General features: G+C 47.1%; 1 protein-coding gene across 3 annotated transcripts in view; it reads right to left on the reverse strand.

The window, feature by feature from the left end:
- Positions 1–1,347: 1,347 nt before the first annotated feature.
- ESAM (endothelial cell adhesion molecule) overlaps positions 1,348–26,964 on the reverse strand; it is a 119,985-nt gene continuing 94,368 nt past the window's right edge. For all 3 annotated transcript variants that reach the window (XM_084803800.1, XM_084803802.1, XM_084803801.1), the window contains 5 exons: positions 23,114–23,327; positions 20,659–20,814; positions 13,385–13,507; positions 12,074–12,212; positions 1,348–9,110 (listed from right to left, as the gene is read on the reverse strand). In XM_084803800.1, the coding sequence (XP_084659926.1) occupies positions 8,645–9,110; positions 12,074–12,212; positions 13,385–13,507; positions 20,659–20,814; positions 23,114–23,327 (1,098 nt within the window). In that variant the 3' untranslated portion in view covers positions 1,348–8,644. The remainder of the gene's footprint in view (positions 9,111–12,073; positions 12,213–13,384; positions 13,508–20,658; positions 20,815–23,113; positions 23,328–26,964) is intronic.

Consider the following 26,964-nt stretch of genomic DNA (forward strand, 5'->3'; position numbering starts at 1 on the left):
ATGGGTGAGGACTTCTTTTCAGATCATCTTTGATAAGAATTTACCAAAATTCGCAAGGTTCTTTATATCTGGGATGGAAAGAACTTGAGATCTGAAAAGTTTGGATACAGAAGAGAAACTGACGGATTCGCCCATTTTTAGAGTGGTTGTGTAGTGATACATCTAGGACTTTAAGGAAAAGGTTACATTTATTCCCTATGCAAAGGAAATACAAAGCACACTGGGAAATTAATGATTACAGAGCTGCCAAAAGAAACTAGTAGCGATCTGCCCGATCCCCACCAGAGCAAACATTGATAAGCTGACCACAAGACTTAGGACACCTTTGTTAAATAGCTCTAGCGTACCTTATAATGGGCTGGAGCCAGGCTAAATTAGTTGCACATAGTTCTAATTGAAATCAGTGTCGTGATGAAGTCTCCCACTGATTTCAATGGGACCTACGTACAACTAACTTTGTCTGGTTTGAACCCAGGATTTTTGACACAGACCACAAGAAACTACCTGGGCCATTTAGGGCACAATCCTGTGGCAGCTAGTCAGCGGCTAGATGGTCATAGGATAGGTCACTTCCTGGAGAACCTACCCCCGCCCACGCCGCCTCGTAGGCAGCTCGGATCGGCCTTGCACTCCGCGCTCATAAGAGCAGTGAGGAGCAGCCAAAATAGGGTGTTCCCGGGGGTGGGCTGGGGCGGGGAGATCGGAAATGCCAGTACGACACATCCTATGGGTCGTCTGGCCACCACGCCCCGCGCTCCAAGGTCCGGCAGCTAGACAGCTGAAATTGGCTGTCTAGCCATGAAAGCATGGTGGAGGAGCGAGGAGGAGATCTGCTCTCCACTCCTCCCTCCCTGCACTGGATAGGCGGTCACCCCTGGGGTCGGAGGCAACCATCAATCCACACAGGATTGCTCCCTTCATGTCAAAGCCAGTGGGGTAGTGGGGTGGCACAGCTCCAGGACTTCCTTTAAAGCAAGGGGGCACAGCTCCAGGACTTCCTTTAAAGCAGGAGCATCTGCCAGAGTGCCAGGGTAATTAATTTGGCCTTCCTTGGTCTGACGAATGTAACAACAGGGTGTTGATGTTTTGCTATTGTTTGTGACAAATTGGCAGAGAGGAACCAGTGAAGTAATCCAGCATAGGCTGAATGTTACTTTATACTGGCAGTTGGAATGGGAACCCTTGTTTGCATTTCTAATTAAAAGTGAAAGGTTCCATTTCAGCTGGCCGAAGATCTTTTGCTCAGTCTCACTGTGATTTAGAAGTTGAATAGTTGAATTGATGCAAGTGGAATCAATGCAATACAAAATAAGCAACCACTGAGTTCAACGGCGCTTACTCCCAGGTAACTATGCTTAGGATAGCAGTCAGGCCATGGAAAAGTGGTCTTCATGGTGCAACAGGACTCCTTCTCGGAAAAGAAAAGGTCATTCATCCTTCATTTTCGTAGTAAAATTAGTACATATGTATGTTGGGAACGTTTTTCTTGTTTCTTTGGATGTATTGACCAACCCCTTCCACCAACTTTGGATTTCTCAGAAGTGTTGCTCAGCCTAGATCAGCTTTCCCCAACCTGGTACCCTCCAGGTGTTTTGGGCTACAAGTCCCATTATCCTTGACCATTGTCCATGTTGGTCAGGGATCATCAGGGTGGGACACTGCCCCACTCCCCTGACATCATGCAGCCTGTGGATGGCTGGGTGAAGGGTCATCCACCCCCCGCCCGCCATTTTTTGTTGCCTACCCCTGAGCTACGACCTGCTTCGGACATTCGTTCTTATCCTGCCACACCTCAAATGCCAAGAATTGGAGTGAGATTCAGCAAAACGGTGGCCTCTCTCTCAACCCTCAAGTAAGGATGGCCTAGGTTGTCACCCAGAGAGTTTGGATTCACCCAGCCAAGCTGGAAGGGGCACAGAGGGCTCCCGGCAATGATCCCATTTGGCATTCCCCAACTTAGTGCCCTCCAGATGTTTTGGGACTGCAACTCCCATTATTGGCCACTGGCCATGCTGGCTAGGAATTATGGGAGTTGCAGTCCCAACACATCTGGAGGACCCCAAGTTGGGGAAGGCTGACCTCAACCCAGGAGCTTGACCAGGGAGAGTCCAGGCCTTTCTGGACTGTAAAACACAGTGTTCTGTTTCTCCTCTAGCTAGCAGCTCACCCTCTTGCACCACTGCCCAGGAGGGGAGGGCAAGACAAGAGTAGACTTCTGCTCCTTGCTCATGCTGCCCTCACTGCTCACTCACTTAGAATGAGATAGCAAGGGAGTATCAGACTTGCGGTGTGTGTGTGTGTCAGGGTTTGCTGTAAGCCCCTTGCTGAAATGTGGGTCTTGGTAGATGCCCAATGGTGCTGACCCCAGGTGCCAGCCCTACATTCAGAAGTAAACACAGGATTGATATCTGAAGGACCACCTTCTCCTATATCAACTCGCCCATACATTGGGATAATCTACGGTAGCCCCTCTCTGCGTGCTTCAACTTCTGACATTAGGGTGGGTGGCCACAAGGTGGGTGGCTACAAGGGCCTTTTTTGTAGTGACACCCTGTCTGTAGAATGTCCTCCTCTGACAAATTTGCTTGGCACTGTCTTTAGTTTAGTGGAGGCTGGTGGCTCCTGTATCAGTCGGGCAGTGAATCCACTCTGGATTTCAGTCAGAACCAGTCAGAACTCTAAAGGAGCTATCCAAGGTGAGGAACTCATTTTGGGGATAGGGAACAGCACCTTGGTTAGCTCCTTTAGAGTTCTGACTGGTTCTGACTGAAACCCAGAGCAGATTCACTGCTCCACTGACACAGGATGCACCCGCCTCCGCTGCTTTAGTTACTCTTAGGGACCAGGTGAAACCTGCTTCTTTAGGTAAATCATTGGGCAGGTTTTATTTGCTCCCAGACTTCCTGAATGTCTTTAATACCTGAGGTTAAAAAAGAGGGCTACAGAAATAGAGCATGTCAAACAGCAATGGCTTGGAATCCATCTGATGAAATGAATATTTTCTTTCTTGTATGCAGCTAATGTTCCTTTGTCGTTTTAATTGATTTTTGTCTGTTTAGTGCTTCTGATTTTTTTTAAAAAAACTACTGTATTTTAATAGTTTTGCTCTTCATTTTGAAGTGGTTTTAAAGTTTTGTAAGCCACTTTGAACTTCAATTCAGTGGAAAAGCAAGAAAAAGCTGTTATTTTAAATAGGGATGTCAGAGAAATCATTTGGGAGTTGAATTTGATGAGTTTTCCTGGAGGTGGCCCCTTGGACTTCTTTCCAGTTCCCACTGCAGTGCCTGACTCAGGCTGCAGCAAGCTGGGCCAGTTTGTGGATTCTCTGGGGATTTTGCGCATTTTTGCAGGTTTTGCAATTTGCACAGATTTCTGAGCATTTTGCACAAATTACAGCCACATTTGTGTGGCTTGCTCGATAATTTGCACAAGTTGTGGAACCTGCAGGGGAAAATGTGCAAAAAATGTTCCTGGAGTTTGGGGGAAAGCCCGCAGGTCAGCTTGCAAGCTCAAAGCGAATTGTACATGCTCTAGAACTCCACTGAGTCAAAGAAGACCCATATTTCCCAGCAATGGACATACCTAATTTTAAATTTAAAAAAATCTAATTCAATGGACATTTTTCACATGCACATGGTCCTAGAAGCAAGCACACACTTTCCCAATTTTTTTAATATAAAAACAAATACTTTTGGTGATCATTTATGAAAAATAATACATTTCAAAACTGTACATAAAAATATTTCAGTGTCTTCCTACCTTCTTACACAACAGAAGGCTTTGATTGCCATAAAAAAACAAACAAATTAGCCAGCATGGAAATGGTTAGACGACTCTAGTCCAGATTCACAGATTTGTTAATACCTATAAGTATAAATTATGTACTATATCTATATAAAAAACAAACAATGAACAAAATATTTAAAATTGTCCATTGAATAAACACAATAATTGCACAATATGTATTAAAATGCTGAAGGCGCCATTAAAGAGTCCATTGTTAGGATATTCTGATAGAAGGTTACTCTATAATGTTACATACAGGTTAGATGCACAAGCTGGGGCTATCTCATTACAGAAGATGTGGTTAAGCCCCAAGGCAGCATCTGGCCTTAACACCTGGATCTTGGGAGAGTTGGTTGGGTGCAATTCCTGTGCAGGTCACAAGGGGGCAGAAGACACAAACCAGACAAAGCACCTCCCCTCAGAACCAAAAATGCAGGTGTACAGATTCAACTAAAACCCGAGCATAAGGGGTTCAAGTGATTGTGGGATTTATTTATTATTTATTTATGTGGGAGGAGATGGAAAAGTTCAGTGGCACAAGGGGACTCAGGCAGTGACTTCAGAGGTCACTCGTAACAAACCAAGAAAGGGTGCAATGCAGGCCCAGTGCATTTGCAAATGTAATTAGAAATCACTTTAAAAACACCTTTGCAATTATACAGTTTTCAAAAATGGTAACTGTAAGAGCTGGAAGTCTTAATGGCAACTGCCAGCTCAGGGTAAACCCTTTAGTGCTGAAACTAATACAGTGTTGAGCTCAGAAGTGCAAAAATCAGGTTCAAATTCCTTCTTGATGGTGAAGCTCACAGGTGGCCAGACCAGAGACTCTCAGCCTAGCCTACCTCACAGGATTGTTTTGAAGATCAACCCCAGATTGACGTTTGCTGGGGGATGGGCAAGATACATCTGTAACATGCAATCCTCCCGCCCCAACCCAGTTGCTGTCAGTGGCTTGGACAGTGAACCTGGTGGTGTCTCAGTGAAGTCTACTTACAGTGCAATCTTCTACATGTCTACTCAGAAGCAAGTCCCATTGACTTCAATGGGACTTACTCCTAGGTAAGTGGAAAGAGGACTGAAGCCTTAGCCCACCAAGGGGCAGTATCCAGCAGTGTCATTCCACAAACTCAAATAGCACTAGCAGAGCTGTGCTGAGTCTTTCCATTCTGGGTCTCCATTACACTTGCACAACTGCTTGTGCAACAACTAAAGTTACATTTGTGCAAGCAGTTGTACATTATGTTTGTGCAACTCATTGTGCAATCTGTTGTGCATAATTCTTGTGCAACCTCTCGTGCAACCTGTTGCACAGCAGGTTGCACAAGTTATGCACAATGGGTTGCACAAGCGTAACGCACAACTGCTTGAGCAACTGTGCTTGTGCAAATGTAACTTTAGTTGGATTCTTCTCTTGCACATAGTCCAGAACTTAATTTCTGCAATATGCCTGATGTGTGAATGAATTGCCAAACGCAGAGATAGATCGAAGCCTTTCACTGAAACATAGGAAACTGCTTTATACTAGAAAAGACTAGTGGTCCATATAGCACAATACTGTCGATTCTAAAAACCTGGAGAGCTGCTGCCAGTTGGCCAGGAGCATCGGCCAACCATACCTGGAGACGCCACCGAAGATAGAACCTGGGAGTTTCTGCAAAGAAAGCATGTGCTCCACTACTGAGCTATGCTCCCTTACCCAATCGGACTTCAGTTGCTGAACAGTCATGATTCAAAACAGTATGTATCAAACTTCAAATCCAAATTCTCACTTCCCTTTGAAGTTCGCATTGTTTTGGGCTTGTTACCACTCACCATGGTCTGGAGCTGGCAACCCCTATGTAGGTGGGACCCATTCCAGGGGGCACAGCGGAGATTTTCGAGGCAGTGGAAAGAGACAAATATTTTCAGGTGGCGAATGAGACTGCCGCCAAATCAAAGTTGAAGAACAGAAACGATGACAACAGCCCAACAGCAACAGTGATCAGTGCTCCTTCTGCTTTCTAATGCAGTGAACTGAACTTGAGAAGAGAGTGAAATGGGAAATCTTGCTAGTAGCAAGTCGGAGTTGTTATTACTGAGTGGCCCTGGATCAGAATTTAAGAACAGCCTTGCTGGATCACACCAAGGATCCATCTAGTCCAGCATTCTGTTCACATAGAGGCCAACCAGTTGCCCACGGGAAACCCAGAAGTGGGACATGAGTGCAGTAGCAGCGTCCTGCTCATCTTCCCCAGCAACCAGTGACTTTTGACAAAGGCTTCAGTAACACAGAGCGGACACGATCCTAGCAACTCTTACCCACTGCCTAGCAACACTGTGTCATGGCCCCAGGGTCAGGATCCCCATGTTCGGGGGATGAGACCATGGACCCTGCGGAGGTGGCGGAGTCGAGCAGGGAATTCCCTCAGCACTGAGCCTGGACAACCCCACTTCCCCAGAATCACTGGTGCGTGAGGAGCCCATATCGCCACGACGTCCTCGGCCAGGGGAAGGTGCAGTGCTGATCCCGGCCTCCAGCCTGGAAGCCACAGGAGAGTCACACTGTCCCCAATGCCATCAGCTGCAAAAATGGCCAAGGCCCTTTAACTGCAAGAGGCTTCTCTCAGAATAGGCATAGCCAGGCTGAGCGGCAGCAAGTCTCAGGCTAGGGTCATCTGCTGTAAAGGCATCTTTCAAGTCTGCTTGTGCGAGGGGCTTGCCTGAGCTCTACTTGGAGCTGTCCAGGGTGCTACTGTGAAGCTGAGCCTTTGCCTTGATCCCCCATCTGGCGGTGAGCACCTCCATGTGCCTCAAAGTGAACACCCTGCAGCTGCCTCTCAGTGGTGTGTGACTTGCACCAACGGAATGGGAACAGGTGTTTCACCCGTGGAAAGCATGACATGTGCCCCCGAGTTTTAAGCATGGTAACGGCGGAACGGGTAGCACTGGAATGGGGACTCTCCCCCACCAGACACCCCCAACCCGGAGGCCTCCAGATGTGTCGGACTGCCACTCCCATCATCCCCAGCCAGATGATGGGACTGGCAGTCCAACACATCTGGCGGCTGTCAAGTTGGGGAAGCCTGCTATGTAGGAATGTGCCAAGATAAGAAGATAAGAAGCTTTTCAGATATGGACCTGCGTAAAATCCTGACAAGGAGAAGCATTTTTTTGCCCCCCGCGAAGGTGGATTTTCATGGCAAGGGGCTGTTTCCCCACCACTTGGCTTTATGTAAGCTAAACCTGTGCATATGGAAAGCAGATCTGGGGTTCAAAATTAAAATTTTGGGAGTCTCTGAATTATCATCTGTTTCCTACGTTGAATTTGAGCTGTCCCCATCAGAAACCATTTCCCAACATCTCATGGTGAAAGCCAACATCTTTCCCCATGTGGGGCTGCCGTCTGTGTTCTTAGACATATGTAGTGTGTATCTATATGTAGTGTGTTATTTTTATATGTCATGTGTTGTTTTTGTTTTGTGGTGTTCCTGTCCACCACCTAGCTGGCTTCTTTCCACTTGCCCCTACAAAGCAAGTTGGTGGAGTAGGTACTGAGCTGTACCTACTCCACCAACTAGGCAGGCAACACGTACATCCCACCTGGGATACTGTTCCAGGACACAGGCACAGTTTTGTTCCCCAAAACCAATGTCAGAACAGAAGATGGACTGCAGAAGCTTCTGCCCAGGCCTGTGTTCATTCTAGGCCAAGGGTGATCCAAATTCTGCAGTGTGGAAAAAGCTGCATACATAGAATCATAGAATAGTAGGGTTGGAAGGGGCCTACAAGGCCATTGCGTCCAACACCTTGCTCAGTGCAGGAATCCATTATACCGGTTAAGTTGATATGCACAGATTTCCTTTGCTTGCATCATTTATTCTGCTTCTGGCAGTCCTGGGCCAGTGAGTTAAGAAGGGCATTGAAGCTCCATCTACTGATCACTGGGAATTCTACTGAGCCTTCCTCTGACTTTTGCAAATTCTACCAGGCATTGCTCAAATTCTTTAGTGGCCTAGAACAGGGGTGGGCAACCTGTGGCCCAAAAGAGGGTGGCAGAGAGAGAGAAAAGAGGGTGCCAGAAAGTGGGAAAAGGGTGGCGGAAAGAGAGCAAGATTGAAAAAGAGGGTGGCAGGAAGTGAGAAGGAAAGAGAGAAAAAGGGATGAACTCACCCACTGCTGGCATGCAACCCCCAACAAGACAAAGGCTCCCCTCCTGTGGTCTAGAAACTTGCTTTTTTAAAAAATGAGAGCTGAGATTCTGCAGCTTTTCTGCAGTTGCACAAGTTCACGGAATGCACACAGCTCTGACCTTGGCCGGGGCTGCACCTTAATTTTACCCTCTCCTCCTGAGCACCTGGGGTCACCCCATTCTCTGGGCTGCTCCCAGGAAAAGCGGTGGCAGGGAAGCACCTTACTCTGCCTGCAGACTCCACATCTTCCCCCTGGCACTTTCTTCCAAGCCTCGATAGCCAGTCCCAGCCCGGCTTTTTCTACAATGAGATAAAAATGTCACAGAAGGGAACAAACGATGCCCCTAAAAAAAGAGAAGATCCGCTGGTATTGGTTCAGCAGAATGCAGCCTCTGCTGTCCAGGCGGCTCCGGGAGTCCATGGTCTAGACTTGTGCAGCAAGAAGAGCAAGTTCCAAAAGGTGACAGAAACTTCTCAGGATGCAAAAAGCCTCTGAAGCCCCTGTGAAGCCCCAGTTCCAGCAGTGCATTGAAAATGGTTCCTTCGTAGGGCAAACCCACAAAAACGCACGCGGGCGCGCCAAAGGCAGGCAGGCAGGCAGCGCTGCGCGAGTGTTCCCAGCCCCTCTGTTTTGCTCGGGATTAGGAGAGCCGCTTGCCACGCAGAGAGTCCCAAGAGCCGCCGAGTCTTCACACCAAGGACCCAGCTTGGCTCTGGGCGGGCACCATGACGGGCACTGCCCCCATCCGGGTCAGGGTGGAGGAGGTGAGCCCCTGTGGGCCGGTGGGCTCCTGTGGCCGGGGGGCCTGTGGCTGAGCCCCGTTTGTCCTGTGGAGGGTGTTCCTATGGGCCAGCACGTTGGCACGTTGGCCGTGGACCCCATTGACCGTGGGTGGGAAGTAGAGGGGCAGGGACTGGCTGGAGAGGCTGGGGGTGGGGGTGAGTGTCCCGCTCCGGGGTGGGTTGAAGGGGGGCTTGTAGCCCACCGTGCTGCCGGTGGCAGTGGTGATGGAGGCCGCGTCCGAGGCGGGCTTGGCCAGGTACAGTTTCTGGTCCCGGGTGCTGTTCAGCGAGGACAATGTGCCGTTTTTGGAGACTGCGTCAGAACCGGGACCTTTTGCCCAGGAAAGCGTCTTGGGAGCGACCGCGTCTTCCCTGCAAGAGGCGGAAGTGAGAGGGTTAGTGAGGGGAAAGTTGGGAGGAATGATTTTCAGCCTGTGTGACTCTCACGTGTTGTTCCATTATTCTGTGATATCTATATATCTATATCTACATCTGTATCTCTACATATCTATATCTATATATATCCGCTTTCAAAATGCATATTTCAACATGTATTTACATTTTTATTTTCTCTCGAAATCTGAATTTAAAATGTTCGTTCTCTCACAGAATAGGCCTCTAAATGCATCTTTGGATATGTTTAAATTGCTGAGAACTCCATCAGAACAGTCAGAGAGGTGTGAAATCAGGTGGATGGCTGGTTTAACATAAGAACAGCCCTGCTGGATCAGACCAAAGGCCTGTGTAGTCCAGCATTCTGTCCCCACAGTGGCCAACCAAATGGCCATGGGAAACCCACAAGCAGGACATCAGCACAACAGCGCCCTCCTGCTCATATTCTCCAGCAGCTGGCACTGAGAGGTATACTGCCTGTGATACTGGAAGTAGTATATAGCCATCATGACTGGTAGCCATAATAGCCTTTTCATTCATGGATTTGTCTAATCCCCTCTAAATCCTCAGGGGCCACTTGTCTTTCTCCAAATGTGTCACCAGGAGTCTTTCCAATGCTTCTTCGGTCTTAAAATGCTCCATGCTTTGGGGATAATAGAAGTTTTTTCCAGGCATCTGAGAATATTTTCTCTTTTGTTTTGGGACCCGTAAGTGCCTTCCCCTCTCGCTCTTTCCTTAATCCCCTTTAAAGCTATCCAAATTGGCAGCCATAACTACATCTTGTGGTAGTGAGTTCCACAGTTTATTTATGCACTTGTGGAGAAGTACTTCTTTTTGTCTGTCTTGAATCTCACACTATTCAGCTTCACTGGATGACCCACCAGGTTCTTGTATTACGAGAAAGAGAGAGGGAGAGGGAGAAAGAGAGAGAGAGAGACAGAGAGAATATATTCCTATCCACCTTCTTCACACCATATATAATTTCATATACCTCTATCATGTCCCCCCCTTACTTGCCTATTTCTAATCTAAAAAGCCCCAAATGTAACCTTTTCTCATAAGGGAGTTGCTCCAGCCCCTTGATCATTTTGGCTGGCCTCTAGTGCACTTTCTCCAAGATCCTTTGGAGATCTTGGAGAAGATCTGGGTGGGGTGCCCAGAACTGTACACAGTACTCTCAGAGTTCTGACCCACACATTAGTTTGAGAGGTGAGGACCAGGTCATTCCATATAGGACTGCACAAAGACCGAATGCCTCAAGCATCCACGGAGGGAAAGTCAGGTTTGTAGATGATGTTCATCGAATTTCCCCACCCGTGTGCAAGAATTTCTCTCCCCAGGAAAAACAAAAAGCCTTTCTCCCCAGCTGTAAACCTTCACCGGAACAAAGTTTAGGTACCCAAACAGATACAAAATATTGACTGGTGCATAGTGACTCACCCCCATACATCAAGACACCTCTCCTCACCCTTTTAGTAGCATCGTCTCTCAACCTCTGGGCCAGATTACACATTAAGCTGGGAGATCCCATTCCAAGTTTGTTCTCCTGATTTTTTTTTAATTAAATGCAGCCTCAGGGCAGGGGGGCAGGCAGAGAAGCCTGATAATTTGACTGGGGTAGTGGCACAGGGGTGAGAGCATTTAACTCTTCCCTGTGCACATGCATCATTTCCCCAAATCTAAATCACACACCCAAAGCCACTATTTTCAGGCTCTTGTCCTGTAAAGCTGTTGTAAGGAAGCAGCTTTCTATGGCATGATTGCAAGAGAAGGTAGCTGCCTCAGGCTTACAACTTTACATTTGATCCCCCACCACTGTAATGTTTAGGCCCAAACTCACCCATGTCTTGACTAGGGATGTACGGATTTTGTTAAATCCATTCTGTCTGCGTTTCACGGATCGTCAGGCATCTTTCATTCCATCATCTGCTCATTGACGGAATCGGATTTTTTATAAATTTCCTGAACTTGTGTTCACAGTGCGCACTTCCAAAAATGTGCCCTTCTGAAAATGCACATTTGTGTAAATCTTCCCCCCTACCCTAACCTGCAATTTCATGCTTTAGCCTATGGGGGAAAATGTGCATTTTCAGTTGCTTCCAGAAAGTAAACAAATGTTCCACAAGTCCATGGAATCTTTGAGACTTGGAAAAAGCTGCTCTGCTGCGGAATCCATGGGTTGGATTCATAGAAATCCAAACTCATTTGAATCCATTGCGGATTTCTCCAACAACCCTAGTCTTGACAGCATGGCATTGTGAATTTTCTCTCCCCCCTTGCCAGGAGGAGTAGGCAATGATGTGAGGCATGGTATGAAAATACACAATGCCATCATGTCACCCAATTTTGGCCCAATTTGGAAGATCGTCCTCCAACATCAAAGATATTGAGATTGTTTGTAGCTACTTTGTATGGTGATGGAAAGACACTTCACACATGCTCCAGGGCACTTGTTATTTCTTTACACACTTCAGGGCTGAGCATTGGCCCAAACTGAGCCTTGGAGTTGGACCGCCATTGCTAACTTTAGGCTTTTTTGTTTTTAAAGAAATGGCCAAAATAATGTTGAGGGTGATTCAGTGGTCCAATTGTTTGGGTGCCCCTACCTAGTAGCTTCCCTTAGATTAGGGGCAAGTGCCATCCAGATGTTGTTGGACTCCATCTACTATCAGCCCCATCCTGCAAGGTCTATGATCAGGGATCCTGGAAGTTGTAATTCAAAACATCTGGAGGATGTCAGGTTGCCTACCCCTGCCTTAGATCAAAGGTGGGGAACCTGTCCAGATGTTGACAGGTTCCCCACCCTCCCATCATCCTTGCCCATTGGCCATGCTGACTGGGGCTGATGGGAGTTGGGAGTCCAACAACATCTGGAGGGCCACAGGTTCCCCACCCTCTATATTAAAATGGGCCAGATGTTCAGGGTGAATAGGGATTCTCACTTGATCTCATTGGCCATTTCCTCTTGGGCATCTTTCTTCTTCTTTCTGTAGGCCAAAATCTGAAGCGTTAACAAGATGATCAGGCCAGTTCCGATGAGGGTTCCCACCACTGCACCAGCCACCACCGCTGCGATGAATGCTGCAAAGGGAGCGAAAGCAGGGAGAAGACAAGAAGTTTTCTTTGGGGCGGCAGGGAGGGGGGATGCCACATGACCAGAGCCAGCAGGTCAGTCAGATCTGACTCCACAGGGCTGGGCAAGCCCACTATAATTTGGGGCCAGGTTCATACATACACCTAAATGCAGATGATCTAGAGCTGAATATGCTTTATGTATTTATTTATTCATTAAAATATGCATATACGGGGTTTTTTTCTGGCTGTCCAAGCAGTTAACAAGCCAATAACGTTTTTAAGCGTTCAGATAAAACAACATCAGCAAAATCTGATCATCAAACTACAGCCAGAGAAAGACTTAACCCAAAGTTCAAAAAGAAAAGGAAAGAGTACTCCTGGCCTTATGAAAACTAAAAGCAGCAGCTGTCCTAACCATCTACTACAGGAGGTTCCACAATGTCAGAGGGGCCATTGATAAAAGCTCAACTCAGGGCTGTCACTGTTCTTCTTACTGGATGCAAAAATGGCACAGACAGTGTCGCCTGCTAACTGGACCTCGGCACAGATGGCTCTTACGGTATGAGGGGCCTAGGTTATGCAAGACTTTAAAGGTTAAAAACAGCATTTTGAATTGGGCCTGGAAGCAAATTGGTAGCTGGTGCTACAAGCGCAGGACAGGTTGAATATGGCCACACCACCCAACACTTATTAGAAGGCACACAGCAGTGTTCAGTCCCAGCTGAAGCTTCCAACTTGTCTTCAAGGGCAGCCCCAGGTAGAGCGCATGGCAGTAATCAAGCCTAGAAATTACTGAAGCATGGATTAGTGTAGCAAAGTCTGACCTGTCCAGAAAAAGATGCTTCCTAATTTGTCAAATATATGAAGAAATGTGCTCCACAGCCTGCTTACATTTCTGAACTGCTTCTCAAAAAGCAGCACTGAACCCAGGAGTATTCCAGTCTCCTGTTATGTTGGCATACGCTAACTGGCTCCACTGAAAAGCACCATGTGTAAGTTGACAATAGGTGATACAAAGGTTCTGTCTGTGATAATCAACCTAAAATGGCTCATTAATCCACAAAAGTCATTGCTTAATATTACAGTTGGTTAGATCAAGACTTAGCCATGCTTAGAGTAGACCCCTTGAAATCAATGGGACTTAGGGTGAAGCCTTGTGGTCCCAAGAGGGCACTCACGTGAATTCACCTCCAGGGTGATGGTGCAATTGGAATAGCCGGCTTTGCTGGTAGCATTACAGATGTAGGTTCCGGACATATCTGTGGTGAGATTTGTCAGCCTCAGGGTCCCCTTCAGGTGGTCTATAAACAAACAAATATGTGAACAAACCATCAACAAACAAGCTCCTTATTTCAACTGGGTTCCAGCCATTTCATCAAAGGGTAGAGGATGAGGCTATCAATGGCTAATAGTGCTGATGACTATATGCTATTTCCGGTATCAGAGGCAGAATGACTATTTATTTTATTTATTTACAGCATTTATATGCTGCTCTACATCTAGACAGATTCCAGAGCACTAAACAATAAAGGATAAGAAGATAAAATAATAAAATTCCATTTTAAGAATTTTTTTTTTTTTAAAAAAACAGAATAGTGATAAAAAAAAGTTGCTTGTCAATCAAGGAAGTGTTCCTGAAATAAGGTTGTTTTCAGGAGGCACTGGAAACAACACAGTGTTAGTGCTTCCCTGATCCCCAGAGGCAGCAAGTTCCACAGAAAGGGGGCTACCACACTGAAGGCTCTCCTCCGGGTGGACGCCAATTGGGCCATACGTCCATGCGGAATCACCAGAAGCAGGACTTTAGCTCATTTTCCTGTAAGCTGGCCTGACTTTATCTGCACTGAGTCAGGCCAGTTTGTGGATTTTCATTTTTTTTAAAAAATAATTGTGTAAATAGCAATTTGCGCAAATTGCGGACATAATTTGTGCAAATTGTGGATGTAAATTGTGCAAATTGCTGGCGTAATTTGTGCAAATTATGCAAATTGCAGCAGTCATTTGTGTAAATTCCTATTTACGCAATTTTTTTCACCCCCCCCCCCAGCTCCCGGATTTCAAGAAGAAACCTGTGGCTCGGCTTGGCTTGGCAATGCAAGCCGAGGTTGCTGTGGAAATCCATCATGCCCAAAAAGGTTTGGAATTTTCTGGTGATGGATATCCCTATTCTACACCCAATAGAGTGGATTGGGCCCAAACAGAGAAGGCAAGTGAATGGGCAGAAGGGAGAGCAATTAAGGAGGGCGTGAGCCCACTCAGGGGGGCAGATGTCCTGAGGGCATCTTGCCCAGAGCCCCCTGAAAGCCTTGATCCATCATGGGTTCTCTATCAATCCAGTTTGCAAGAAAAACTTAATCCCCAGATTGAGGCGCCTTTATTAATATATTTCGAATCATACAACTGGAGGGGTCTCATAGGTCATCTAGTCTCACCCCCTGCAGGAAATCAAGAGCTAGAGCATCCCCAACATGAGGTTCTTCAGCTTTTGCTTGAAGCTCTCAAGTGCGGGAGAACGCACTGCCCCTTTAGGGAATTGGTTCCATTGCTGGATTTATTTATTTATTTATTTATACTATTCCATGGCCATCTCTCAGGGGAAAAGCCATCCCAAGGCAACAATGAAACATGTAAACAAAACCAATTGTATTAAAAACACAATTAAAACAGCAAGAACACAATAAATGCATCAATAAAAACAGCAACAGCAGCAGACGTGTTGGGAAGACCAGAGTAAAGTAAGGTATGAGGGCTTTCCTATAAGCCTGTGAAAATGGGGCCTGTTGGTCATCAATGGCAACTTATTCCAGAGGTGTGGGGCCACTGTGGAAAAGGCCCTCTCTCATGTAGTCGTCCACCTAAGTGCTCCCACAGGTGGGCAAATGAGAAGCATTGCTGATCTTAAAGTGTGGGAAGGCTGATACAGATGAAGGCAGTCTTGCAAGTGATTTGGTCCCAAACCATGGCATTTAGGGCTCAGCCCTATTGGGATGCCTGTCAGCCTCTGGACTTGGAGGCTGATGGTCATCCGATGCAGAGTGGGAGGCACAGCTGAGGCGATCTTTGCCTCCCTGCTCTCCATTTTAGCTAGACAGGTGTTTTTGCCTGTCTAGCTGAGGTGTTGGGGAGGGACAGAGGCTGGGGGAGGCTGGCGATAGCTTGCATCCCCAGTCCCCTCTCCACCCACAGAACTGCCCCTTTTCCACCCTCTCCAAGCTTGCTTTTCCAAACTCGGAGAGGCAGTTGGCACAGTTCTCCCCACGCCATCTGTGAGGGGAAAGGGGTGGGGAGCTTGGACTTCTGGGTCCAAGGTTGGGGCGCTATCTCCGACCTCAGAGGCAGGAATCTGGACCTATCCTATTCCCCCCCTAAACAGGGTCTGAAGGCCATAGGATTGCTCCCTTGAGGCTTTAAAGGTCAAAACCAGCACTTTACATTGGCCTCGGAAACACACCACTAACCGGTGAAGCTGGACTATTCTTACCATCAAGATGTTTTTCCTAAAGTTCACCTGAAACCTACCCTGCTGGGACTTAGTGGGAAACCCTGCCCTCTGGACCACGGTGTAGCGGAGCCAGGACCCACAGGGACACAGTGCCAGCACTTTTCTAGTAGCAGGGATGCTGATGTCGTCTGCCACCCCCTTCAGACTTCATAGAATCATAGAATCATAGAATAGTAGGGTTGGAAGGGGCCTACAAGGCCATCGAGTCCAACCCCCTGCTCAATGCAGGAATCCAAGTCAGAGCATCCCTGACAGATGGCTGTCCAACCTCGCCTTGAAGGCCTCCAATGTGGAGGAGCCCACCACCTCCCCAGGTAATTGGTTCCATTGTCGTATTGCTCTGACACTCAGGAAGTTTTTCCTGATGTTCAGCCGGAATCTGGCTTCCTGTCACTTGAGCCCATTATTCCGTGTCCTGCACTCTGGGATGATCAAGAAGAGATCCTGGCCTTCTTCTCTGTGACAACCTTTCAAGTACTTGAAGAGTGCTATCATATCTCCCCTCAGTCTTCTCTTCTCAAGGCTAAACATGCCCAGTTCTTTCAGTCTCTCTTCACAGGGCTTTGTTTCCAGTCCCCTGATCATCTTTGTTGCCCTTCTTTGAACCCTCTCCAGTTTGTCTGCATCCTTCTTAAAGTGTGGTGCCCAGAACTGGACACAGTACTCCAGATGAGGCCTAACCAGTGCTGAGTAGAGGGGAACTAGTACTTCCCGGGATTTGGAAGCGATGCTTCTATGAATGCAGCCCAAAATAGCATTTGCCTTTTTTGCAGCCACATCACATTGTTGGCTCATATTCAGCTTGTGATCGACAACAATTCCAAGATCCTTCTTGCTCATAGTGTGGTTGAGCCACGTATCCCCCATCTTGTAACTGTGCATTTGGTTTCTTTTTCCTAGGTGCAGAACTTGGCATTTGTCCCTATTAAATGCCATTCTGTTGTTTTCTGCCCAGCACTCCAGTCTATCCAGATCACTTTGAATTTTGTTTCTGTCTTCCAAAGTATTAGCTATCCCTCCCAATTTTGTGTCATCTGCAAATTTGATCAGCATTCCCTGCACCTCCTCCTCCAAGTCATTAATAAAAATGTTGAAGAGCACTGGGCCCAGGACTGAGCCCTGCGGTACCCCACTCGTTACCTCTCCCCATCTTGAGAAGGTCCCATTGATAAGCACTCTTTGAGTCCGATTCTGTAGCCAACTGTGGATCCACCGGATCGTTGTTTCATCTAGCCCACTTCGAGCTAGTTTGCTCATCAGGATATCATGGGGCACTTTGTCGAAAGCTTTGCTGAAGTCGAGGTATATGACGTCTACAGCATTCCCACGGTCTACAAGGGAGGTGACTTGATCAAAAAATGAGATCAGATTTGTCTGGCAGGACTTGTTTTTGACAAATCCATGTTGGCTTCGAGTAATCACGGCATTGTTGTCAAGGTGCTTCCAGATGGATTGCTTTATGATCTGCTCCAGAATTTTCCCAGGGATTGATGTCAGACTGACTGGTCTGTAGTTCCCAGGTTCCTCCTTTTTACCCTTTTTGAAGATAGGGACAACGTTAGCCCTCCTCCAGTCATCTGGCACTTCCCCCGTCCTCCATGATTTCTCAAAGAGAATAGACAGCGGTTCTGAGAGTTCTTCTGCCAGTTCCTTTATGACTCTAGGATGCAGTTCATCTGGCCCTGGAGATTTGAACTCATTCAAAGTAATGAGGTGTTCCTTGACCATATGCCTGTCGATCTCAAGCTGCAATCCTGCCCCTTCAGCCTGTACTTCGCCTTTGCCAGGGGGGTCATAGACCCTCTTTTGGGAGAAGACTGAGCCAAAGTAGGAATTGAACACCTCTGCCTTTTCTTTGTCATCTGTTATCGTTTTGCCATCCTTATTTAATAGCTGAACAACCATTTCTTTCCTCTGCCTTTTACTATGCACGTAGCTGAAGAAAGCCTTTTTGTTGTTTTTAGCATCCCTCGCTAACCTCACCTCGTTCTCCGCTTTAGCCTTCCTGACGCCATCCCTGCAATTCTGTGCTACCTGCCTGTACTCTTCCTTTGTTACTTGGCCTTCTTTCCACTTCCTATATGTGTCCTTTTTTGTTTTCAGGTCATCCCTAAGCTTTTTGTGAAGCCACATTGGCTTCTTCTGTTGTCTTCCACCTTTTCTTCTTGTTGGAATTGTTTGTGATTGTGCTTTGAGAATTTCCTTTTTTAAAAGTTCCCACCCATCTTGGACTCCTTTTCTCGTTAGCGTCGCTTGCCATGGGACCTTCCTGATCATTGTTCTGAGTTTATTAAAATCAGCTTTCCTAAAATCCAGGGTACGCGTTTGACTACACTCAGCTTTTGCTTCCCTTAGAACCAAGAACTCAAGTACAACATGGTCGCTTTCCCCCAGAGTTCCTGTAACTGCTACTTTATCCACTAAGTCATCTCTGTTGGTTAGGATCAAGTCAAGGATAGCCGATCCTCTAGTTCCTTCCTCTACTTTCTGTAGGAGGAAGTTAGCCGCCACACAAGTCAGGAATTTCCTGGAGGGGCCATGTTTTGCAGAATTTGTCTCCCAACAAATATCGGGGAAATTGAAGTCCCCCATTACTACTACATCATGCTTCCTTAAAACATTGGCTATTTGCTTTTCAAAAGTTTCATCCTTGTCTTCTCCTTGATTGGGTGGCCGGTAGTAGACTCCGACCACCAGGTTCCTTTTATTCTTTGCTCCATTTATTTCAACCCAGATGCTCTCGATGGGGCTACCAAGCTCCTCCTCCTGTATTTCTGTGCAGAGATATGTATTTTTCACATACAGTGCAACCCCACCTCCCTTTCTGTTCCTCCTGTTCTTTTTGAACAAGTTATATCCTTCAATTGCTGTATTCCAGTCATGAGAGTCATCCCACCAAGTCTCAGTTATACCTATCAAGTCATAATTTCCCTCCTGTATTAAGAGTTCAAGTTCGTTCTGTTTGTTTCCCATACTCTGGGCATTAGTATATAGACATCGAAGACCATGTGCTTCATAGTCTGGCTTTCTTCCTACATATGTCTGAAGACTATTATTGGACGCTATCAGAGCTGTTCTCTCCATTGCAGTGCATGCGCCTATGTCCATCGTTACCCCCAACATTACATCTCCCTTCCCCATAGGATTCAGTTTAAAGCCCTCCTGATGAAGTTCTTCATGCTGTGGCCAAACACATTCTTCCCAGCCTTTGTGAGGTACAACCCATCCCTAGCCAACAGCCCATCTTCCAGGAAGTATAGGCCGTGGTCCCAGAATCCAAATCTCTCTCGTCGGCACCACCTTCGTAGCCAGTCATTCACCCGGAGTATTTTTTGTTCCCTTTCTATCGCTCTTCTAACTACTGGAAACTTCCCTGTTTCCTCTGAGCTTAGCTGCAATTCTCACAGTCCTGGGTGGGTGGGGGGGATTAATTTTCCCAACAAAAAGGTATTATTTCCTGTTGCAATGCAAAATATTTTACAGTGGCTTGTTCTTGAATGGGCAATGAAGACCCATTAGCTTTAAAAAAAAGACCGATCCCTGATGGAGATGAAGATGGCTAGAATTGACTTGTTGATATGGGTCAACAGGGCTGCTTGGATTTTTGGACCCTCCTCCTTGGGGGCATGGCTGTGGAGACTGTTACCATGACTGCCGTGCACCTCAGAGTTTACCACGACACTCCTGCCTCTAGATGGTTATTTCTGGAGAAGCAGATAACTAGTCTTTGCCCTTGTCGGGGTGCCACCATTGACCTGGACCCCCTGAGCAACTCCTTAAGGATCTCTTGCCTCCTTAAGAGTCCCACCTTCCTTCTTTTACCTTCCCCTTTCCGATAAGGAGAGACTGAAAGAACTGGGCATGCTTAGCCTTGAGAAGAGAAGACCGAGGGGAGATAGGAGAGCGCTCTTCAAGTACTTGAAGGTTGTCATGGAGAGGAAGGCCAGGATCTCTTCTCCATCATCCCAGAGGGCAGAACACGGAATAATGGGCTCAAGTTACAGGAAGTCAGATTCCGGCTGAACATCAGGAGAAATGTCCTGACTGTTAGAGCAAAACGACCATGGAACCAGTTGCCTAGGGAGGTGGTGGGCTCGCCCACACTGGAGGCATTCAAGACGAGGCTGGACAGCCGTCTGTCGGGGATGCTTTGACTTGGACTCCTGCACTGAGCAGGGGGTTGGACTCGATGGTCTTATAGGCCCAACCCTACTATTCTATGATTCTATGAACTTGGGGTTTAGGCTGTAGGCGTGGGGTGATTGACACTCTAGAAACAGGGTTTAACCATAACAATTTACTGGTGAATTAAAGCAAGCAAATCACAACGAAAGGTATTTACACAATAGAGCTGAGTGATACAAAAGGCATTAAGAGAAAATAAAAGCTGCAAAATGCAAGTTCCTCTACCCTGGCTGTACTTAGACTTCTCTAGGCTGCTTCTTCCTGTTCCCTCTTCAGGCTCTGGTCTCCCCAACTCTGCTCTTACTGTCTCTCTCATTCTCTTTATATACCCTGCTCCCTCAAAACCAAAAGTACTGTTTCAAACCTGAAGAAATGAAACTTAAGTGGAGAAATGAAACTGAAACATAACTAGGGAAATGAAACTACTCCCCTCTAAGCCTGACCTTTTTTCCATTTGCCTCTGTCGGCCTCAAACCTTCACAGCCTTCTTCTGTGTAATATCCCTTCAGGTGTTAGAAGAGGGCTCTGATGTCCCCTCCCAAATATTTTCTTCTCCAGGCTTCACATGCTCAATTCCTTCATCCTTTCCTCATATGGCTCATTTTCTACACTCCCAGCGCCATTTTTGTTGCTCTCCTCTGAACCTGTTCCAGTTTGTCTACATCCTTCTTAAAGGGTGGCTTCTTAAAGTGAGGACTCCTAGCTCAGATCTTATACATGACCAGGGCCCTCGCAGTCACATTGGGCATCATCTGCCTTGCCTACCTTGCACAGGTGAGAAGAAAATCTGAGAGCTGGGTCCGGTGCGTTGCCAGTGGTACATGGGGCTGGGTTTGCCCAAAGCAGAATGGCAGGTCATGGTGATATTTCCTCCAACGCGGGGACTTCCCTGAATCTGACACTTCGGTGGGGATGGCGGGACTGCAAAGCAAAGAGTAAAAAAAAAAAAGGGGGGGGAACTATTTTGAATGATCCGTAATTCCAGTGTGAGCACATAAAAAAAATTAGTAGTGCCATCTACCAGCCACCAACAAAACTGTGACTTGTTCTGAAAGCCAACAAAATGCATCAGTGATCAACGTACAGCTGTGGCTACATCAGGGACGTACGAGAATTTCATTTCAGTTTGCTTGAAATGTTCACGTGAAAATGTCGTTTGCAACCCCAAACACAAGTTCTTTGAAAAAGTTTGCAAATTAAAAATGCACACTTTAAAAATGCATGCTTTCAGAAATGCACACTTTTAAAAATTCACATTTTTATGCTTCAGTGAAACTCAGAGAATTTCAGTGAGCTCAAGGTACCCCAGATCTCAATCCCTAGTCCACAATGGTAGTCAAGCCTTGAAATCCCAAATGTTTTGATTTTTAATGCCACATTGCATTAGACCCTAGACCAGGGGTGCAGAAGCAAAGGCCCAGGGGCCAAATCTGGCCCTCCTGAGGTCCAATTCTGGCCCACTGTGGTTCCCCAGATGGCCACGCATCTTTCTCCTCATCACTGAATATCTGGTGGTTTCCCAACTTTTGTGTTTGGTTTTTCCTCTATTCTAAAAGGTTGAGGTGCCTCTCCTAAGGATTAGTTAGTGGCAGTAACAGCTTTATGCTGAAATATGCCAGTATTTTTGGTACTTCGGCCCTGCCCTCTTTGCCTTCAGCCCCACCCACCACTGGAATGTGGTCCCCCAGAGCTTCTCCAAAATGGAATTTGGCTCTCAGGCTGAAAGAGGTTCAACACCCCTGCCCTAGACCCTGCTTAGCTGCCCCTTTCCCTTCCCCCAGATGTACATGGCAGCAGTGGGAGCAGCAAAGTCTCTCTCTCCAGGAATCTGCCTTCCTCCTTGCTCTTCCACTCACTCCCTGCAGCACCTATCATGCCACAACACCAGATGACCTGGGAAATGTAGTTCTCTGGGGTGCCTGACTCCCTAGATTGGAAAACTACATTTTCTCCTGGCACCTAGGTTCCTGCAGTTGCAGATTTCTAGGTGCTGCTCAAAGGCTTGTGGGGAGAGTTGAGTAGTACAGAGGGAGGCAGAAGCCTTCAGGGAGGCACGTTGCTGCCACCATTCCTACCCTTGCCCTGCTACCAAGTAAATTTGGGAGAAGGAAAAGTGGGTGCATGGGGATGAAGGAGTTATTCTCTGTCTTGGGTTACAATCAAAGGAGGAGAAGGACTTTAAGGGCTTATGTCAGGGATGAGTCTAAGTGCCTTGAGGTGTCTGACTGCTCCAGTTCTGAATCAGAGATGGAGCAGCAGCTGAACTAGGTCAGAGGCTGGGGGAGGGACCCTCCAAAGTGATCCAAAACACTGGAAGAGAGTCCTGCCAAGACCTTGACCAACAGATGGCCCAGACTGAGTACCTGCCCCATCCCTCCACCATAAGAACACAAGTTTCTGAGGAGGAGGAGGAAGAGGGGCATGACTTGAGAGATGCTAGGGCACAATGCAAAGCAAAGAGGGAAATGTTAGGAGCAGGGCTCAGATGCTCTGCCCAGATAGCCACTCGTGGAAGCCAATGTAGGAGGGAGCTACCCTAAGGGAGGGGCATCCCTGTGAAGCTAGCTTGGCTGTGAGGTTCATACCCCAAACCACCAGCAACTTTCTCTTCCTCTGGTTTGTCTCCTGTGCTTAGAGATTTTTGATTAGTTGTTTAGAGCCTGGGGGCAGCCTGAGAGTTTCCCTTGAATCTGCATTTGTAGAGAGACTAGGCTCTAGCAAAATAAAGTTGTATTAGCCTGAAGCTTTGTCTATTGTGGTGTTGATTGCGAAGGGAAAGGACGGTCCATTTCCGACAGCTGCCATGCTCCCCTTGGAGCAAAGGCAAGCAGTATGACTTCCAAAGTTCAGATTCTGAGCCTGAGAATTACAAAACCTTGGGTGCCATCCCATGTGATTGTTTCTGCATGGTATGGTAACACTGGACACTACATGGGACAAACTTGGCCAAGTTGGGGGGTTTTTTGGTTTTAACTCAAGTTCAGAGAAAGTGACCACATAGCACTACAATTTTCGTGACTGAGTAGAGGAGAAGACCTAGGCTTCACACCCCAAGCCCAACTCGCGTGCCTATTTACGGTGTGACATTGTGGTGTGGAAACGTTTGGAACTCATCCTGATGCGCTGAAAGCAGGTTACTCGCCTAATCGCCTTGGGTGATTGAGAATCACCTCCAAGCCCATGGTTCTCCAAACCAGGAGTAAACCAAAGCTCAATGTACCATGAACTGTAAGGTTGACAAGTCCAATATTTTTCCCCGTCTTCAGACTGTCATCCGCAATGTTGACTGTACACATGTACTGGCCAGAATCTGTTTCTTTGGTGCTATTAATTGCAAGTGAGACATTGTAATAAGGCATGGAGTACAAGAAGCCAAGACGTTGCTTGAGATCCAGATCTGACACTTGTGTTGTTCCGGTCATATATGCCAAGATCTGAAAGACAGATAAAAGGATTTAACTTCCACCTGTTGAAAGAGCATCAAGCTGTTATGAAAAGAATTCAGAGTGACCAAAACAAGTTGCAAAAACTTACCTTACTGAAACAAACATACAAACAGAAGTGATGCATATATTCACATAAAATCAAAACAATTGAGCTGTGCTGAATTTTTTTCAGTCTCAAACATTTTTGCAGCAAAGGCAATACTTTCAAGGGGTCCAGAAAGCACCCCCCACCCTACGTTTTACTTTTCATGCTGATATTTGCTTCTCTTCACTCCCATTGATTCTCCCATTCTGTTGCTGCTTTGATGCACCATTTTAAAAATGCTAACAGGGATGTTCCTTTCTCCTGCACTATACAGTCCTGTACAATCAGGGATCGCAGAGTGAATGCGAAGTTGTCACGGAACTGTACAGATTTGGCTGCACAGGGACCTCAAAGCCACATTTGCCTTCAATCAGAAGCCCCAATGCAGCTCTGCTCACTCCAGAAAGCGCAAATGGATGTACTTCAGAATGTGCACCCTGATGTGGATCCTGGTGGAACTAGAGCTGCATTGGGGCTTTAGACCGAAGGGAACATGGCGTCATTGCTACAGCATGGCTTCTGCCCAGTTACGAAGGTAACAGCACACACTTCCTCTCCCTTCCCACAAAGACTTTCCTACACTTTATAATGGATCTGAAAATCACCAGAAATAGAGAGCACCTTGAGGGATGCAAACATATTTTTGAATGTGGCCTCCATCCCTGTCACCACCTCTGGTTTGGGTCAGCTCTGCTAAGATTGCCTTGCCACACTGCAAAGCAATGACGAATTCTGGATTTCCAATATGTTTGCAACTGAGCATGCATCTCAGGGAGAAAATGTAGTTGCAATGCTGATGAACTGGAATGAAATGTTCTTGCTTCCCTACAAACTAACTCACACACAAGCCCTATTCGGGAGTCCCCCATGTCCACCCTACAGCATCTCTGACAGAGAGCCGCCCAACCTCCGCTTCAATACTTCCAGTGAGGGAGAGCCCAACACCTTCTGAGGGAGTCTGTTTCACTGTTGAACAGCTCTTCCTATCAAGATGTTTCTTCCAGTGGAGGCTGGTGGCTCTTATGTCAGTGAGGTGGTGAATCCGCTCTGGGCTTCACACCTTGGATAGCTCCTTTTAAGTTCTGACTGGTTCTGACTGAAACCCAGCATGGATCCACCACCCACTGACATCGGAGCCACCAGCCTCCACTAGTTTCCCCTGATGTTTAGCCAAAATCTGCTCCCCTGCAATTCCCACCCATTTGTTCTAGTCCTACCCTGTGCCTGGTGATGGTCAGAACATCACCAGGCACAGCACAGGTTATAAACAAAAGCAGGCTAAAAAAACCCCCTCCAGCCTCAATCAGATAATGGCATGTCACAAAAGAGAGAAAACTACTGGAGTTAACTTATGAACCCTGTCGTTTACTGAAGCCAAATATTATGCAGACTATGCAAATATACTCACAGACGTTCAATTTGCATGATTTATACAGATAATGGATTTTACTGGTGCAATTTGGTGCATTAAAAAAATAAAAATAAAAGCAAGCATGCATGCATGCATACACAACTCTGGTTGGGAACTCTGTATGCTCAGGACTACTGGTGTTCTCTCTTTCTCTCTCTTTCTCTGCCTCTGCTATTCACCCCTCTATGGGATGCTGTCCATAACCAATTGATACAGTGGCAGCTTAGGAGGGCCTTAAAGAAACTTTTTCTAGAAGGGCATCATATTTGTCTGGGTAAGGAGTAACCTGACTCAAACAGGCGGCACAAAATTCAAGAGATACTCTGGAAAACCCTCAGGTCTAATACATCATTGCCAAAAGAGGAAATGCATCACCCAAAGAGACACAGATTTGCATAACATTTGGATATGCTAATTTATATGCCTATATGGGAAATAATTACTATAGACATACAATACGTCTCTCCCTAGTGGGGAAGACTGTTAACTAGGTGAACTGCATGCCTGTTCAATATGCTGCCCAGGTGCTAACTGCTAATGGGGAACTTTGCCCCTGCTCTCTTTAAGCCGAACTTGGCCCCTCAAAGCAAGGATGCCTTCAAATGGACAGGGGTCCCCAACCTTTTTGGATTGGTGGGCACATTTGGAATTTTGGGAATGTCAAGGGCACTATCACAAAATGGCTGCTTTTTTGGGAGTGGTGCTTGCCCATTCACAAAATGGCTGCCATGGTGGGCATGGCCTGTCACAAAACACTAATTTCCCAGAAGGCAAACTGGTCAGAATAAAAGGAAAGTCATTTGCCCAGGCGCCTAAGTACACGGCAGAGATCAGGTCTGAGCTCCAGAACACAGCATCTCTCTTTTGAGCCTAAATAAAGATGGTGCTGGAGGGCAGCCTCCCAGTTTAAAAAACAGCAATAACTAAAGCAATCTTAAGAAATAAAATTTAAATCAGGAGGGGGCAGAGAACCAGGCAGGCACCAAGAGACATGTCCACAGGTACCCTGGTGCCCATGGACACCATACTGGAGAGTCCAGAAGTAGAGAACTGCCCTCTGTAAACTGGTAGAGTCCACTTACCCACTTCATTCTGCTGCAGGTGCAAACCAGGCTGTTCAGAAGGCTTTATGTGATGCAAGGCCACTTGGCAATGGGTCTGGAGGTAGGCTGGCTGCAGGACTGGCACTGTTCGCTGCTTTCTGACCCCCCCCCCCACCATCACCTACCTTCGCTGACTATGCCTTGTTATCCTTACTGGTTCACTGACCGCTCTCCCGTGCAGCCAGTGACCAGAGCAGGGGTAGGCAACATGATGGCCTCCAAAAGTTTTGGACTACAACTCCCATACTTCCTGACCATTGGCCATGCTGATGGGGGCTGACGGAAGTTATAGTCCAAAAACATCTCACCAGGTTGCCTACCCCTGGACTTGAGCGAAGTGACAGAAAAGCAGCAGCAGCCTCCTCTTGCCTTGCCCTCTTACTCTTGGCAGGTGTACAGACTGCGCCCAGAGGAAGGGGGCCAGTGATAGGGCAGTGATGGCTTTAGCAAAGAGGAAGGGGGGCAGTGATAGGGCAGTGATGGCTTTAGCAAAGAGGAAGGGGGCCAGTGATAGGGCAGTGATGGCTTCAGCAAAGAGGAAGGGGGCCAGTGATAGGGCAGTGATGGCTTCAGCAAAGAGGAAGGGGGCCAGTGATAGGGCAGTGATGGCTTTAGCAAACAGGAAGGGGGCCAGTGATAGGGCAGTGATGGCTTCAGCAAAGAGGAAGGGGGTCAGTGATAGGGCAGTGATGGCTTTAGCAAACAGGAAGGGGGCCAGTGATAGGGCACTGATGGCTTTAGCAAAGGGGAAGGGGGCCAGTGATAGGGCAGTGATGGCTTTAGCAAAGAGGAAGGGGGCCAGTGATAGGGCACTGATGGCTTTAGCAAAGAGGAAGGGGGCCAGTGATAGGGCAGTGATGGCTTTAGCAAAGAGGAAGTGACCCAATCTGAGAGGGAACCCACTCAGGGTATCTTGCCCAAGGCCCCCTCAAAAGCTGGAGCTGGCATTGTCTGGGGGAGCACAAGAGAGAACTAATATGGTGGTGCAGGAATTCGTTGTGTAGGGGACCTTAACACATCTGGGCT

The sequence above is a fragment of the Heloderma suspectum genome, chromosome 6 (assembly GCF_057233095.1).
Source record: "Heloderma suspectum isolate Gila_16-S chromosome 6, 16-S_ref, whole genome shotgun sequence".
Classification (NCBI taxonomy): Eukaryota; Metazoa; Chordata; class Lepidosauria; order Squamata; family Helodermatidae; genus Heloderma; species Heloderma suspectum.